The sequence below is a fragment of the Nasonia vitripennis genome, chromosome 3 (assembly GCF_009193385.2).
Source record: "Nasonia vitripennis strain AsymCx chromosome 3, Nvit_psr_1.1, whole genome shotgun sequence".
In the NCBI taxonomy this organism is placed as follows: Eukaryota; Metazoa; Arthropoda; class Insecta; order Hymenoptera; family Pteromalidae; genus Nasonia; species Nasonia vitripennis.
Genome location: NC_045759.1, coordinates 17986403 through 18003365, shown reverse-complemented (window position 1 = coordinate 18003365; position 16963 = coordinate 17986403). Strand labels below are relative to the sequence as shown.

The 16963-nt window shown below is 39.9% G+C and overlaps 3 protein-coding genes across 7 annotated transcripts; 2 read left to right on the top strand and 1 right to left on the bottom strand.

Annotated features, from left to right (window-relative positions):
* The first annotated feature begins 8 nt into the window (after window positions 1-8).
* Window positions 9-4538, top strand: LOC100115988 (heterogeneous nuclear ribonucleoprotein F). Of its 3 annotated transcripts, none has more exons than XM_001600508.6 (8): window positions 9-183; window positions 558-835; window positions 948-1091; window positions 1504-1642; window positions 2543-2721; window positions 2809-3029; window positions 3112-3769; window positions 3860-4538. In XM_001600508.6, exons 2-8 carry the CDS (start codon window positions 577-579, stop codon window positions 3949-3951), a joined length of 1692 nt encoding a protein of 563 aa, XP_001600558.1. In that variant the 5' UTR covers window positions 9-183; window positions 558-576; the 3' UTR covers window positions 3952-4538. The 3 variants fall into 3 exon arrangements, with proteins under 3 accessions (XP_001600558.1, XP_008205130.1, XP_016839651.1); XM_008206908.3 differs by having other exon boundaries at window positions 46-145; window positions 3860-4229; XM_016984162.3 differs by having other exon boundaries at window positions 66-183; window positions 555-835; window positions 3860-4229.
* A 181-nt stretch (window positions 4539-4719) lies between these two features.
* Window positions 4720-12914, top strand: LOC100115950 (sodium leak channel non-selective protein). Of its 3 annotated transcripts, none has more exons than XM_031927336.2 (24): window positions 4720-4924; window positions 5029-5162; window positions 5235-5420; window positions 5498-5721; window positions 5807-6081; window positions 6146-6981; window positions 7062-7199; window positions 7271-7477; window positions 7563-7759; window positions 7841-7963; window positions 8043-8204; window positions 8272-8451; window positions 8523-8775; window positions 8847-9223; window positions 9301-9421; window positions 9497-9630; window positions 9708-9873; window positions 9948-10142; window positions 10200-10650; window positions 10736-11009; window positions 11094-11250; window positions 11325-11453; window positions 11534-11708; window positions 11798-12914. In XM_031927336.2, the coding sequence occupies exons 2-24, from the start codon at window positions 5058-5060 to the stop codon at window positions 11977-11979; spliced, it is 5247 nt and encodes a 1748-aa protein (XP_031783196.1). In that variant the 5' UTR covers window positions 4720-4924; window positions 5029-5057; the 3' UTR covers window positions 11980-12914. The 3 variants fall into 3 exon arrangements, with proteins under 3 accessions (XP_031783196.1, XP_031783195.1, XP_001600530.3); XM_031927335.2 differs by having other exon boundaries at window positions 8031-8204; XM_001600480.6 differs by having other exon boundaries at window positions 4721-4924; window positions 8031-8204; window positions 10209-10650.
* Window positions 12915-12928: 14 nt separating this feature from the next.
* On the bottom strand, window positions 12929-16790 carry LOC100115910 (DNA replication licensing factor Mcm3). Its single transcript, XM_001600444.6, has 11 exons — window positions 16235-16790; window positions 16038-16150; window positions 15761-15969; window positions 15551-15681; window positions 15232-15470; window positions 14895-15137; window positions 14453-14816; window positions 14075-14379; window positions 13855-14005; window positions 13357-13781; window positions 12929-13268 (listed from the first exon to the last, which is right to left on the bottom strand). Exons 1-11 carry the CDS (start codon window positions 16304-16306, stop codon window positions 13070-13072), a joined length of 2451 nt encoding a protein of 816 aa, XP_001600494.1. The 5' UTR covers window positions 16307-16790; the 3' UTR covers window positions 12929-13069.
* Between the last annotated feature and the right edge of the window lie 173 nt (window positions 16791-16963).

The window sequence follows — 16963 nt, the reverse complement described above, 5'->3', positions numbered from 1 at the left end:
AAAATTCAGTTTTGACGCATGCGCAAATCGATGAGGCGTCACTTCCGTTGTTTTAACGCTGCTAAGCCAGGACGCCATTTTCTATGCCAACGGAGTACCAAACTGGCTGAAGCCGAGGGAGTGTGAAACAACGTGTGCCGCTCCGGTTTGTTAGCTTGCTGTTTTTCATATTTTTTGTTGCTTGTAAGTTTAACATTTGATATATATATTTTTCTATGGAATTATTGTTGGACGCGAATTCGTCGTTTTCGCAGGTAGTTGCTTGTCCCTCGCGTTTGTAGAATAACTTTCGTAAAAGCTTTGGGTGTATGTATTTAAGTCCGGCAGTGCCGCTATTTACTTCAGCGGGGCCAAGTCATCGTTAGTTTTTGCCAAATTTACACTCTAAGGCGTAGGTTGTCACGGTAGCATACTTATTTACCGGTTGTATCTATACCAACGCGTTGTTTTCTTTTTGTTTTCTTCGACTTTCCGATAAATCGTTAATGCTGTACGCTGCTTGTTTTTCTTTTTAATCTGAGCGAGCTTGTTAATTTAAATATATTGTAATTTCGCAGGTAATCAACGAAACACACAATGGCAAACGACGAAGGCGATCACAATGAGGAGGGTTTCGTTGTCAAGGTACGAGGCTTGCCTTGGTCAACGACGGTTGACGAGATCATGAAGTTCTTTGGGGACTGCAGTATCACCCATGGCAAAGCTGGAATACACATGACCATGTCGCGAGAAGGACGTCCAAGTGGTGAAGCTTACATTGAAATGGATTCGGAGGAAGATATCGAAAAAGCTTGTAAGAGGGACAGAGATCACATGGGTCATCGCTATATCGAGGGTTTGTACCATTTATTGCATAAACTGTTCCTCATTTGATATAATGAATAATATGCTAACTTTTCCAAGGGTTTGTTGGTTTTTCAAACTAACTGAATTATTATGATTTACAGTTTTTAAAGCCAAGCGAGGAGAGATGGAATGGGTGATCAAGAGAAGCTGCTTAAATCTAGAAAATGTGATGGACGATGGCTGTGTCAGATTAAGAGGTTTACCGTTTGGTTGCTCGAAAGAAGAAATTGCACAATTTTTCTCAGGTATGTTTACTATTTGTTGAAATTGTTTGTTTTTCATTAATCTTATACATATTAATTTAATATAAAATTCTAAAGTAAAGTTCACATGATTTTGAAAATTAAAGAAACTTGTTTACAACTAATAATTTCAATTTTTAACTTTTTTAACTTTCCAAAAATAGTAAGAGAACAAATACAGTTATTGATTTTGTAACATTGATTCAATTTCTTCAATTTGATCTTGATAATGCCATTTCTTGTAAGATGTATTTGTCCTCTACACTATAAATTGTTGAGTCAATTAAGATATTTTCTATTATTTGAATTTATAAGGGTATTTTTTATTAGTTTAATTAGTATAAGTGAAAGAATAAAAGAAATAAATTTAATGGGCTCTAAGCTACAAATCGTTCTTTGATTATGTGTGGGTCAGGGTTGGAGATATTGCCGAACGGGATTTCACTACCGACAGACTACACGGGCCGCAGTACTGGGGAGGCTTACGTTCAGTTTGTTAACAAAGATGTTGCGGAGCGCGCTCTGCAGAAACACAAGGAAAAGATAGGACACAGGTGGGGCACTGAGCTGGGTCTGGGTATACTTATGATTTTTTCTATCATTTTATGATATAGCCACCAGCACAAGTTCATCAACATTTTTATGGTTGATAAAGCAGGACAGTTTCTTTGCAGTTTGTAGTTGATAGTTTGATATGCTTGCCTTTTTGTTTTATTCTCTTAATAAATCAGTGTTTTTATTATTTAATATTTCTTCATAGTTTTTTAATTAAAAATATGCAAAGAAACTGTGTGTAAAAAAACGCATTGAAGAAGAAATAATGAGTCGTATGTAAGCAAAGTACTGTTGGCCCGAGCAAAACCAATGGGTAGGGGCTCCGGGCGGGAAGTACCCCTTTACATCGACTTCCATATCCACGGGAGGTGGGTAGGGCTGCCCCGAGGCAATACACCATAAAAGGGTGGGCTCTCGGAGGTGGTAAAAACAACAATTTTCATTTATTTCTTATTATTCTGCAAGTTTAAATGAGTTATGTCATTACTTCTGTCTGTGTGTTTTTAAAAATTTGAATATTTTTGCAAGCGTAGTTCATTTAAATTTGTTTAAATTAATAATGAGGTGATGCAAGTATTATTGAACTAGATGGTAACTTCATTTAATAATGATTTCACAGTTTTAGCTTGTTTTTTAAATGAATTTTAATTTTTACTCATTTCAGTAAATACAAATATTAGTATCTATCACTGAATACAAGTTATATATACATTTTATTGAAAACTTCGATTTTTATGTTGTGTATAGTTGCTTTTTTCTGGATTGTATAATTAAAAAGAGAGGAACAAAGAAAACTTCGTCACCATTATTTAAAACAAATGCATTTTGTATATAAAGTTTATAATGTAGTATGAATAAATTACTTCCATTCTAATTGATGTATTGATGGTAATTGACAGGTACATTGAAATCTTCCGAAGCAGTCTATCTGAAGTTCGTGCTAGCATTGGCCCTAAAATGCGAGGAGGTCCAATGGGTGGATTCAATCAAAGACCAGCGCCTTACGATCGCGGAAGTAGGTTCGGTGGTATGAATCGATTCAACAATAATGGCCGTGGAAACAGGGGCGGCAATAGAGGTAAAACACAAAATGTCGCTCATGTATTTTTTAACATCATTTTAATCAATTTTTAATGCTTATATACCAACAAATTTTATTGCACAGACTTTGATAATGGACTAGGAGGATGGAACAATGGTAACAATTACCAATCACGTGGAAATAACATGGGAGGTGGAATGAGAGGAAACATGGACATGGGCATGAAAGGAGGCGGCAACTACAGAGGAGGCAATGATAACTGGAATTGCAACAACGGAGGAGGAATGCACTGTGTACACATGAGAGGTTTACCCTTCAGAGCCACAGAACAAGATATTGCTGATGTAAATAAACTGTTTATTCAAACTTTTTTCAGTATAATTTAGAGATTAATGCAAGCTAACATATTTGCATTTCTAATTTCAGTTCTTTAGACCCTTATCGCCAATAAGCATCAGAATTATTCTGGAGAATGGCGGCAGAGCGTCTGGTGAAGCTGATGTCGAATTCGCGTCACACGAAGAAGCAGTAAAAGCCATGTCCAAAGACAAAAGCCACATGTCCCACAGGTACATCGAATTGTTCCTCAATTCGCAACCCGGCCCGGGTATGGGAGGCGGCAACTCCGGCATGGGACGTGGTGACATGGGAGGCCGTGGTGACATGGTACGCGGTGACATGGGACGTGGTGACATGGGAGGCCGTGGCGACATGGGACGCGGTGACATGGGCCGTGGTGACATGGGAGGCCGTGGAGACATGGGAGGCCGTGGTGACATGGGAGGCCGTGGTGACATGGGTGGCCGTGGTGACATGGGACGCGGTGACATGGGAGGCCGCGACATGGGAGTCAACAGCATGGGTGGCGGCAACATGGGCGGCGGCGGTGGCAACATGGGAGGCGGCGGCGGCAACATGGGAGGCGGCGGTGGAAACATGGGAGGTGGTGGAGGCAACATGGGAGGTGGTGGAGGCAACATGGGAGGTGGCGGCGGCAACATGGGAGGCGGCGGTGGCAACATGGGTGGTGGCGGTGGCGGTAACGGCAGTGGAATGCTAGGCGCCATTGGAAACTTCTGTGGAGGTAAATATATTCATCGTTTGATTCAGTTATTATTATTAAAACTCTTCTTACTTGAAGTTTTAATGGCATTTCATTGATTTTGTTTCATAGGTCTTGGCAATAACTTCAGGCCTGGCTACTCTCCAAACAACAGAGGGTATGGAAACAATCAACTTAGTGGAAACAACTACAATAGTTTTTAATAGATAAAAATCGATCAGAAGATTTCCATCGCCTCGTCAACATATTGATTACATATTGATTACACCGCCATGCAAAGCTCAGCTAGCAAGACACTTTCATTTTGCATTTCATTTTACGATACTTAACGAAGTACATATAAAAACATTAATTGTAAGGTAATTTTTAGAATACATGATCATTAAAAAGAGTTGCATCGTAATATTGTAATGTAATTAATGTGTAGCATTGCAATTATTTTCTGCAATATATGTTACATATTACAAAAATGTGACTTAAACATCGAGTCATCATAAATAAAATGAATGTTCTGCCATTGCTTTTTGTATTCGTAGTACAAACGATTTACTGAGTTTTCACCAGGACTTAATTGAAATCAGAAAAAAGTATATATATTTTTCCATTTCTAGCAGTAATTATTGATGATACTAAAGTCGATACTCAGCATTAATTAATTTATACGAATCGAAACATAGTGATTAGAAAGTTGAATAGCTCGGTCCTATTTGATGAGTGAAATTGTATATTGTATTGAAACATATTGTCATTGCACATAATTCTATGAAATACAGTATATGTTTATACCCGACATACTAAATCCAGTTGTTTTCTCTTGTTAAAAAAAAACCACAATCCCTCCTCACGCGTGCAAGGGGAAACAGGTGATTCACCTTTTCTTCGAGAGAAACTAGTGGTGGGAGAAAGGGGTAGCAGAGAGGACAAGAGGGTGGAAAATGAAGGAGAGGGAAAACGTCGAGCGAATGCGCACTGAGTTCACGTAGGGAGGGGAGATGGCGAGAATGGAAGATGCTGGATGCTGTCAGTTCCTCTCTGAACTCGCGGACTAAAATGTTCGAGGCGACGTTCCTGGAAGCTGGACAGCAGCAGCCGAGTAGCGGCAGGGGAGCTTCGTCTCAGCTCTACTGATATTCTGGCATGGCTACAGCTGCGAGCGCGAACGCGCTCCAATAAAAGGTCGCTTTCTCGTACTCTCGTCTTTTTCACTCTCTCATTCACACTCGATACGAGTGTACTCGTTACTAAAGCTTTGCGTTTTTTTCTATGTTGTGTTTTCGCAGGCCTCACTATTGCAAACATAATTCCTATTATGATGTTGGGGCGGAAGCAGAGTCTCAAGGGAGAGCCCGTCCTGGCCGATTACGGTCCAGAGGAGTCTCTCAACGAGAATGCTGACATCGAGTGGGTCAACAAGGTAATCATCGCATCGCGAATTTCAATTCGGATTGTGTTATACTCAATAACGATTGACTCTCGTGATCCGCAGCTATGGGTCCGAAGGTTGATGAGGTTCTGCGCCCTCGTCTCCCTGGCTTCCGTCTGTCTCAACACCCCCAAGACCTTCGAAAAGGTTCCACCACTTCAGTACGTCACATTCATTTGCGACCTGGTCGTCACCTTTTTGTTCACCGCCGAGATGATTGCCAAGATGCACATTCGCGGGATACTGAAGGTAATATAATTGGGCGCACTTACTTCACTGCGATTCAAAATAGCGCATAACTCACGAGCCTTTTTGTAAATTCCTAGAGGGAAAAGTCATACCTGAAAGACCACTGGTGTCAATTCGACGCGAGCATGGTCTTATTCCTCTGGCTTTCGGTGATCCTGCAGATGTTCGAAATGCTGGGCTTTGTTTTGAAATTCAGTTACACCTCTATTTTTCGAGCACCTCGACCGCTCATCATGATTCGCTTCCTGCGCGTCTTTCTCAAGTTCTCCATGCCGAAGGCGCGAATAAATCAGATTTTCAAGTAAGCCAGAGTCACACACAATAGTGTTCGTATAATAATTTATATGCCGATGTAACGTATATACTAAAGTCGACGATCTGTGCAGACGCTCGAGCCAGCAAATATACAACGTGACGCTGTTCTTCTTGTTCTTCATGTCACTTTACGGTCTACTAGGTGTCCAATTCTTCGGTGAACTCACGAACCACTGCGTTCTCAACACGACAGATCCACGTCACATAACGATCAACAGCCTAGCGATACCCGATACCTTCTGCTCGAGGGATCCTGAGTCTGGCTACCAGTGTCCCGAGGGGATGAAGTGTTTAAAACTCGAGTTGTCCAAGTACATCATGGGCTTCAACGGCTTCGACGAGTTCGGTAAGTCGATCGTCGTATCATCCGTTAATGGCTCGTGATAATTACTCTACACCGATCTCTGCAGCGACGAGTATCTTCACGGTGTACCAGGCAGCCTCGCAGGAAGGCTGGGTTTTCATAATGTACCGCGCGATCGACAGTTTGCCAGCTTGGCGTGCCATCCTCTACTTCAGCACGATGATCTTCTTCCTGGCCTGGTTGGTGAAGAACGTCTTCATCGCCGTCATCACCGAGACCTTCAACGAGATCCGCGTACAGTTCCAGCAGATGTGGGGCGTTCGTGGTACCATCCAGAACAGTTCGGCTTCTCAAATGCTGACCGGCGAGGGTGAGACCGGCTGGAGACTGGTTACCCTCGACGAAAATAAACACGGCGGCCTTGGTGGTTCGCCCATGTGTCAGGCTATTCTGAGATCACCCCAGTTTCGTATGGTCGTCATGTGTGCCATTCTCGCCAACGGCATGACTACTGCCACCATGAATTTCAAGCACGACGAACGGCCAAGGCACACTTTCTACGACAAGTACTACTATGCCGAGATCGCCTTCACCATCTTGCTGGATTTAGAGGCTCTTTTCAAGATCTGCTGTCTGGGCTTTCCATCGTATTACAAGCACTCGATACACAAATTTGAACTGCTTCTGGCGATCGGCACCACGATTCACATAATTCCATTTTTCTATCTGTCTGGATTCACGTATTTCCAGGTGTTACGCACTGTGAGGTTAATCAAAGCCTCGCCAATGCTGGAGGATTTCGTCTACAAGATCTTCGGACCTGGAAAAAAGCTCGGCAGCCTTATTATCTTCACCATGTGCCTCCTGGTTATATCCTCCAGCATCTCCATGCAGCTCTTTTGTTTTCTCTGCGACTTTACCAAGTTCGAGACCTTTCCCGAGGTAATTTAGCTCGAGGATTATTAGCTTCGATGCCTTCAGTTTTAAACCAACTGTATGCTAACGTTTTCTTTTTCGTACAGGCTTTCATGTCTATGTTTCAAATCTTAACGCAAGAAGCCTGGGTCGAAGTAATGGACGAGACCATGGTCAGAACCCACGAGTCCATTGCTCCGCTTGTCGCTGTTTACTTCATACTTTACCATCTCTTCGTCACACTGGTGGGTAAACTTTAATACTATTGCACCTCGGTATTCAATCGAAATCGATTTACCTCTGCTGTCTTACCCAGATTGTGTTGAGTCTTTTCGTCGCCGTCATTCTCGACAATCTTGAGCTGGACGAGGACATCAAGAAGCTGAAGCAGCTGAAATTCCGCGAACAAAGCGCCGAGATCAAGGAAACTTTGCCTTTTAGGCTCCGGATTTTCGAAAAATTTCCCGATAGTCCTCAGATGACCTGTCTACACAAAGTACCGTCGGACTTTAATCTTCCTAAGGTCAGTCTTGTATACCGGATTGTACAACTCACACTATCATTAAAAATTACACCGATGCACAACACGTTCTGGTTTTTTTTTATAGGTTCGGGAGAGCTTCATGAGACAATTCGTTTACGAAGTGGAGGATGACGAGAACGAGGGAATTAAGAGATTACACGAGACTTTCGATTCGAAAATGGTTTACCGAAAGCAACGACCTGTCCAAATTCTAAATAAGCCTCCGAAAGTCAGAACGGTTGAAACAAATTTAAAAAAAGCTGCAGTCAGCTATATCATCAAGTTAGTGGACACTTATTTTACCATTAGTTTTTTCTTATTGAAAAATACATATTCGAAGTTAATCATTACATTGTATTTCAGCGACTCAAATAATCAAAGGTTGCTGCTAGGCGATTCCGCAATGATACCAGTACCGGGCAAGGGATTACTGAAACCGCAGGGAACAGTGGGCAGTACAAAACAACTGCGAATAGATCAGAAAAAGTATGATTCTTATCAGATATATTGTTAACATAAAACCACGACGTTCTGAATCTGTCCTTCTCAACAGGTCAATTCGTAGAAGCGTACGAAGCGGCTCGATCAAACTAAAGCAGACATACGAACATCTTATGGAAAACGGGGACATCGGAGCGATGAACCGCGTAAGTTCGTCACGAAGTAGACCTCACGATTTGGATATCAAGCTTCTTCAAGCCAAGAGACAACAGGCTGAAATGCGAAGGTAAATAGTATTGCATAGACTTAGCGTTTTTGTAAGCGAACACTTTACTCGATGATGTTTTATTCAGGAACCAACGAGAGGAGGATTTACGGGAAAATCATCCGTTCTTCGACACTCCGCTGTTTGTAGTACCGCGAGAAAGCAAGTTTCGAAAAATTTGTCAGCTGTTGGTTTATGCTCGGTACGACGCCAGATTGAAAGATCCGTTGACTGGCAAGGAGAGGAAGGTTCAGTACAAGAGTTTGCAGTACGTATATTTATCTTTAGCTTCATAGTCAACTGCAAGGTCAAAGTAACGATGTTATTAAATACTTGCAGCAATTTCCTTGGACTAGTCACTTACTTAGACTGGGTGATGATACTGGCGACAACATTCTCTTGCATATCCATGATGTTCGAGACTCCCAAGTATAGGGTAATGGAGGTACCGGCTCTCCAAATAGCCGAGTATGGTTTCGTTATCTTCATGAGCATCGAGTTGGCCTTAAAGATTCTGGCCGACGGTCTCTTCTTTACTCCAAAAGCGTATATTAAAGACGTTGCTTCGATTCTCGATGTCTTCATCTACGTGGTAAGTTACCGAAAAAGGACTTGTCCATTGGAGATAACAGTAGAACCGAAATCGCTTTAATGATTTAACAGGTGAGCCTGGTATTCCTCTGCTGGATGCCGCGAAGCGTTCCTCCGAACTCTGGAGCTCAACTGCTGATGATTCTGCGGTGCGTCCGCCCCTTGCGTATCTTTACTCTGGTCCCTCACATGCGTAAGGTCGTCTATGAGCTGTGCAGAGGTTTCAAAGAGATTCTTCTCGTATCCATCCTCTTGATTCTTCTGATGTTTGTGTTTGCACTTTACGGAGTCCAGCTGTACGGGGGTAGACTGGCCCGTTGCAACGATCCGACAATTCTCAAACGCGAGGAATGTGTTGGTGTTTTCATGCGTAGGGTCTTCGTCACCAAGATGAAGCTTCAGCCAGGACAGAACGAGAGCTATCCCTCTATTCTTGTGCCTCGCGTATGGCAAGTATTCGATTTCTAATTGGATTCAATAAAACGCCTTAATAATCATTACAGTTGATAACGATTAAATTTTACAGGGCAAATCCCAGACGCTTCAATTTTGATAATATAGGTGACGCAATATTGGCGCTGTTTGAAGTTCTATCTTTTAAGGGTTGGCTCGATGTTAGAGATGTGCTGATTAAAGCTCTGGGACCTGTAAGTCATATATCGATTAGGCGCTTCGCAATGAGAATTAAATGCGTCTTCTTTTAACGTAAATTTAACTTGCAGGTCCACGCGATTTACATCCACATCTACATTTTCCTTGGCTGCATGATTGGCTTGACACTGTTCGTCGGTGTGGTAATTGCCAACTATTCAGAGAACAAAGGCACGGCACTACTTACAGTCGACCAAAGAAGATGGTACGCATGAGAGTTACTACTATAGTAAGATCTAATTACACCTATACCATCAAAACTAAGTAATATTGTTCATTAAGGTGCGATTTGAAAAAGAGATTGAAAATCGCTCAACCGTTGCATCTACCGCCGAGACCCGATGGAAAGAAATTTCGCGCTTTCATCTACGATATCACACAGAACATTTATTTCAAGCGTTTTATTGCAGTGATGGTTTTGATTAACAGTTCTTTGCTGTGTGTTTCGGTAATGTTGCATTTCCAGTAACAACCACTGTAATGATAAAGAGAGCACAGATCAATAGCTTGTTAATTTTTCAGTGGAGGATCGAAGAGGAACATACTCAGCCTCTCGCAACGGTATCCACGATTCTCACTTTGATATTTCTCGTTGAAGTCGTGATGAAAAACATCGCGTTCACTCCACGCGGTTACTGGCAGTCCAGGAGAAATCGTTACGATCTTCTAGTCACAGTCGTTGGAGTCGTATGGATCGTTATTCATGGAACTATGAAGGTAGTTATAAAGTTTTCACATATTCACTAATAATTTCAGCAAACAACCTAATGTAAGTTTTTGCAGAACGACCTTTCCTACGTTATTGGTTTCATGGTTGTTATTCTGAGATTCTTCACCATCACGGGCAAGCACACCACCTTGAAAATGTTAATGTTGACGGTCGGCGTCTCCGTATGCAAGAGTTTCTTCATCATATTCGGAATGTTCCTCCTTGTATTCTTCTATGCACTCGCCGGTACCATAATATTCGGTACAGTAAAATACGGCGAGGGAATCGGAAGACGAGCTAACTTCGAATCACCAGTGACCGGTGTGGCCATGCTCTTTCGAATTGTCACCGGCGAAGATTGGAACAAAATCATGCACGATTGCATGGTTCAACCCCCTTATTGTACCCCAGCTGCCAACTACTGGGAAACGGATTGTGGAAATTTTCATGCATCTTTGATTTACTTTTGCACATTCTACGTTATAATTACTTATATAGTTCTGAACCTTCTAGTGGGTAAGACTTAAAGAACAATCGCTATTAGATATGAGCTGTATACCCATTGGGTAGAAAATAATCTTTGCGTTTTGTATTTTTCCAGCTATTATCATGGAGAACTTTTCCCTCTTCTACTCCAACGAAGAGGACGCCTTATTGTCTTACGCTGACATTCGAAATTTCCAAAATACCTGGAATGTGGTAGACATTCATCAGAGAGGAGTGATTCCGGTACGGCGTGTTAAATTCATTTTGCGTTTACTGAAAGGGCGATTGGAAACCGACCCCCAGAAGGATAGGCTACTGTTCAAATACATGTGTTACGAACTGGAAAGGTTGCATAACGGAGAAGATGTTACTTTCCACGATGTGATTAAGTAAGATCGATTGTTTATTTATTTTTATTCAGTTCCTTAGGAAAATATGAATGAAACTGATGATTCGTCGTTTTTTCATGAAAGCATGCTATCATATCGATCAGTGGATATAAGAAAAGCTTTACAACTGGAAGAACTGCTAGCCCGAGAAGAATTCGAATACATCATCGAAGAGGAAGTTGCTAAACAGACTATAAGAACGTGGCTGGAAGGTTGCTTGAAAAAAATACGAGCCGTTGGCGTAAGTATCTCATAAATATTGATTATTACAATAAATCAAGATGGTTGAAGATATAACGTATTGGTGAACTTTAGAAGCATCAAAACAGCCTAATAGCCGGATTGAGAGCAACGAATGACCTGACAGCGACAGCTGCCCAAGAGCATGCGGAGGAGAAAAAAGAAAGCGCGGCAGCTGAACGCGAAGAGGAAGCAGAATCAAAGGTCAGCCGAATGATAAATTCAATGAATAATCGCCGAGTCTGGATGTTGAAAATAATAATAAGAATGTTTCGATATTTCAGGATGCAGAAGGACTCCGGTACAGAGGCAAAAAAGCGGTGGGACTGCCTAGGTCCGACAGCATCGGCAGTGGTTCTGGAAGAAAGTACTTGGCTCCGACTTTATCCGACCCGGCATCTGTGAAATCCGAGAAAGAGAGAATAGCGGCCTCGAAAAAGAGAAATAGCAGGCCAACTCGTAAGTTCTCTATTTCTTTTAATGTCAACACATAGCGGCGTTGAACATGGACAGAATGAAATACATATAAGAATTTCGATGCATTGCAGCTTCTGTTGCAAAAAATAATCTGCCACATGTGACCGAAGGAAGTGAGCAGCCTCGACCCCCCAGAGAGTGCCTTAGCGCAAAAATGTCACCTCCGAAGGTGAGCAGCGTCATGGTCGAGGTACGCGACTGGTGGCGAGAGCAACTAGCCTACAGCAGTGACTCAAGTGATGATAATTGTTAAAAAAAAATGAAAACTCCAAAAGTCATATGTCAAACGAATGCACACGCACACAGACTCTGACAGGTATCTAATAACTCTTGCCCGTCAAACGCACGCAAGTATTTTAGAAATTATCGTGCATCATCGTACATGCTCATATTGCTTAGAGAAAATTCCAACCTACTGTGGATATGCCTACAAAAACCCTTAGATTTAAATTTCATATATTTTTATAAATAAATCATTTATAGCATATGATAGTGTATGATGATGCACACGAGGCAATATTTACCAAACGGAGCCCAAATGACTGACCAAATAATCATTGAAAAATTCGATTTCGCGAATAGAGAGATTCACGTTATAATTTGATATTATTCCTTCATTTCTGAGTAATATTTGCACGAGTTTAGCCGTCCTGTACACGTATATTATAATGATAGCTAAACTTTATTTTTAAATTTGTCTTTTTCGTTAGCTGGCTATATGTATACTATGATTGTTATTATTTTTTGATAAATTATAAAGCCTTATTGAGATGAAGATTTAAAAAAGAAAGTTGAATAAAGCGTGATCGGTGCGCTTCTTTGACGGTCTAAGTATGAGCCAAAAAATATAATATATCTTATAAGGTATAATATTTGGACTCTCGTATGTTAATTTTATATGGAAATTCTAAACTTAGAAAGTGCAGAATCATAAGCTTGTTTAATGCATAGTTAAAGTTTAACTGTGACTTGAAAGCATGTAACAGTGAATCGTAGTTGATATTAAGCTACAATTATAATACATGTGTATACAGGTATACATGAAGACTATTGAAAATTGATCATGTAGAAATTTTATCGTAAGGATATTTGTTATTGCGACGTATGTTGATCATCGTTAAATAAATACTGAAGTAATGTATAAAAATAATTATGTTAGAGCTAATAAACATAGCTATACCATTAGAATTAAGCTTTATCAATTATTTAAAAAATGTCGATACCTATTTTATTTTGAAGAAATCAATACTTGATTGTCTTTCGCGCAATAAACACGAATTACATAATTACAAAAGATAAAAAGTTAATAAAATTAATTCAAATGAATAAAATATATACCAACATTAAATTAAAATTATATTATCATCAGCGACCATAATTTTGTTCTCATCTGACATTTTATGGAGGGCTGCTTTGATTTCATCTTCAGAGAACGGAGATGACATTTTCGAATTGGCATGTTCATGAACATCGTTCAATGTCAAATTATCCGTTCTTTTCTCTTGGAACATTTTTAACAGTAATTTAGTGAATTCTTGCATCCTAAAAAGATTGGCATTATTTAGTAGGCGTTCTAAGTGTATTTAGATAATATATAAAAGGAAAAGATATAAATAACAGAAGTACATACCTCTGACTGTCGATTTCTTGTGACGCAACTTTAGTAACAGCGTCTTGCGTACCTTTTGGTAAAGGTTTAGTTTGATCACGCATTGCCTGCTCAACTACTTGGTCTACGTGAGAATAATCATCATCATCCTCATCGTAAGCGTAAGGATCGTGACCGGGTTCTCCAGGTGGAGGATTTTGTTTTTTCGTACGCTTGGGCTTTCTGTGTGCTTCTTCGACTTCATCTTCTATATCACTGTCAGCTTCGCTGTCTTTCCTACGCCTCTTCTTATCTTTATCCAAAACTTTCTTGAAGTATGCGTATTGCACCAATGCGATAGCAGCTCGTGCATCTTCCTTGGTTACGTTTTTGGATAAACGAGCTTTAGCGTGAGCGGTTGATAACCGAATCATTGTTTCCAACGTTCGAGGAGTTATTGGTTGAGTCTGTAGAAAGGAATTTATTACGATTTCTCAATGTTGAGTTGTTTTTAAACATGAATAATTTATTCAGTCTTACCCTTGCAACGTTGTCCTCCACTCCTTCCTCTGATCTAAGTCGAGAATACTCTTCTGTAATGCACTGACAAGCTTCTTCCGTAAGCTTTGGTTTCATGCAGCGAGCAATATGTATGTATTTTCTCATGAACTTGACCGTCAAAATTTGATCGCTGAAAAGAACATTTTTTTTTGTAATCGTATCAATCTTTACGATTATTAAGATTAAGATTAAGATTTACCTTTTCTTGCGGGACTTTCCATGCAAGAGTGGATCGTACGTTTCATAAACTTGAGTTTCTTCTTCTTGTAAATCTTCTGCATCAGGATTTTTAGTACTAAGATATTCCAGTCCAACATTAAACGGCAGTGCTTCGCCTTCTTGCTCTGCAGGATTACGATATCTATGCATGCGAACGACAAAATCGCTGATGATATGATCGACATCCGCATCTATTGTATCAAGCATAACAAATAACAAATCGAATCGAGAAAGCAGCGAATCTTGTAACCCAATGTTTTCCATAGGAGATTTATATTGATCGTACTGCAAAAGAAGGGGGATTTTGTAAAAGTTGTTATTTTAAACTTGAAAGATTACATTAGTAATCTCAACTTACGCGTCCGTACACGGGATTCGCAGCTGCCAATACCGAGCATCTGGCGTTTAAGCTTGCGTGAATTCCTGCTTTGGCAATGGTTACTCGGCCTTGTTCCATAACTTCGTGAATGGCTGTTCTGTCGATATCCGACATTTTATCAAACTCGTCGATGCAGATGACACCTCGATCAGCCAAGACCATAGCACCGGCTTCTAATCTGCGCTCACCAGTTTCTGTGTCGGATGTCACGGCAGCCGTCAGACCAACACCAGATGATCCTCGACCAGTGGTCGTGATTGCGCGAGGTGCAATGCTCAGTACGTATCGCAGTAGCTGGGACTTTGCCACTGACGGATCTCCAATCAAAAGTACATTTATATCTCTAATGAAATACGAAATTTGATTGTTAAGTAACTGTTTTAATACTTATGAAAAAATGATGACAAAGTTGAATACACACCCTCTAAGTCTGGTGCCATTGGCTAATATTTTTTCAGTACCACCCAGTAACAGACACAAAATTGCTTTTTTAACATATTCATGGCCGTGAATCGACGGGGCTAGAGATTTACTCAGCAGTTCAAAAATATTTTTTTGTGCTTTGCTTTTAGAAAGATTTTTACACAATGTCACGTCATCGTGAGAAATATGTAATTCTGCTTCTTTTGACAGTTGTGAAATATTATTAGCTATCAAAACAGTTCTAAAACATAACAAATATTATAGACATATCTTTTACTGAAACACTTGAGCAGATCAGAATGCTACATTGAAAATTGAATAAAAAAGATAGTTACCTAAAGGCACCTGAGGTATATCCATTCTTTTTAGCTGGAAGGCAGCGGTAATTTCCTACAACTTGTATTCTGTCTCCTGGTTTACATAGGTCTACTAAATCATCATCACATACTACGTCAACACTTCTTGGTAATTGACCAGCTGGAGCTTTTTCAGGCATTTCTTGAATAGTAAGTGTTTGATGATCTTTGTATGTAGAAATACCGTATTCAGTTTCCAGAGGATTTCCGTCTTCGTCCTGTAAGCACAAATTATAAATAATATATAATAGCACTTAAATTTATTTAAACGTTTGACAAATTGAAATTTCTAAACTACCTGTGTAGGATACACAGCAGATGCTGGAAATGCCTCGAAAGATGTCAAATCACTATATGCTCTCTCAACAATGCTTTCTGTAACACTGCAATAATGAACACTTCTAACTACTTTTGGTCTGACCAGAGAACCTGAAATACAGAAAATAAATTTAGCTTATGTTAACATTCAAGTTTATATTTATTATTACAAAATAGAATAAATACTGACATTTGACAACAATTCCTTCCACGCATACCATGTTTCCTAAATATTTAGAAGTTAATGTTCTTGGAGTTGTATGCTTATTACCAAAACTGCCTTCAAAGCCGACAAAAAATTCAGTATTTCCTTTGGCATATTCTGTGTCGATAACACTCACACAATTCTTTAACGCTTTTTGAAAGGGTATCAGCTCTTCAAAGGATGAGTTTAGTAAACTGTAACAATTGTTTTTAAATGATTACTTTGAACAATTATATTTTTATATCTTTGTAATACAAAATACCTAGCAGCTCGTTCAGGATTTTTCTTTCGAAGATCATTAATATTTACAATTAATCTATACTTCTTTTCCTCTATCATATTTTTCACTAAACCTGTATACGTTCCTTGGTCTTGCTATAAGTATAGGACAAATTTTAAATATATACTGTAATTGAATACACTCAACTAATATTAATCTATTAACAAACAATTATTTACCTCATCATCCAAGAAGTTGCTGTATTGATTCTCCAAGTCTTTGGATCTCTGATCCTCCTCAAAATTATCCATTGTTATAGGTTTTGATAATACGAGATCCTTCAAAGAATGTAACTACAGTCAAAGAATCAACAGACTACAAAACTTTCTTATTTTAGTTTCTACTAAAGTGGATTTACTAAGTTCTGTAAGTTTGATCAAAGTTTGCGTATTTCAGCGTTTTCTTTAACAAAAATAAAATTATCTAACAGCTATCGCTGATCAAACATTGTAAATATATCAAAGACTTTTGGCAAAAGCGTCGGTGTATAGCCGCAAGCGCGGGAAAATCTGGCCATAACGACATGAACCCATAACACAACAAGACCGCACTCTCCCAACATTGCCGCCATTGGCAACCTGCCTCAATCCTCCCGCAGTGTCGCCCCATCTCGTCGATTAGTTGCACTACAAACTACAATTTCCCAACTATTTCACATCATATATGCGTTTGGACTTTGGAAATCGCTTATCGCAGTGTTAAAGATGTTCATAGCACAGTGTGGCTAAAATCCGCTGTTAAGTCACGACTAAAGTAGTCCTTTTTTGCACCGTGTTCAATGTGTTCATCACATTCGCTACGCTCGTATGCTAATCTCACGGTGCAAATAAGGACTACTTTAGTCACGAATAGGCGAGACTTGCGAACTTTAGCAATCTGCGATATAAAATTTTATACGATACTCTTGA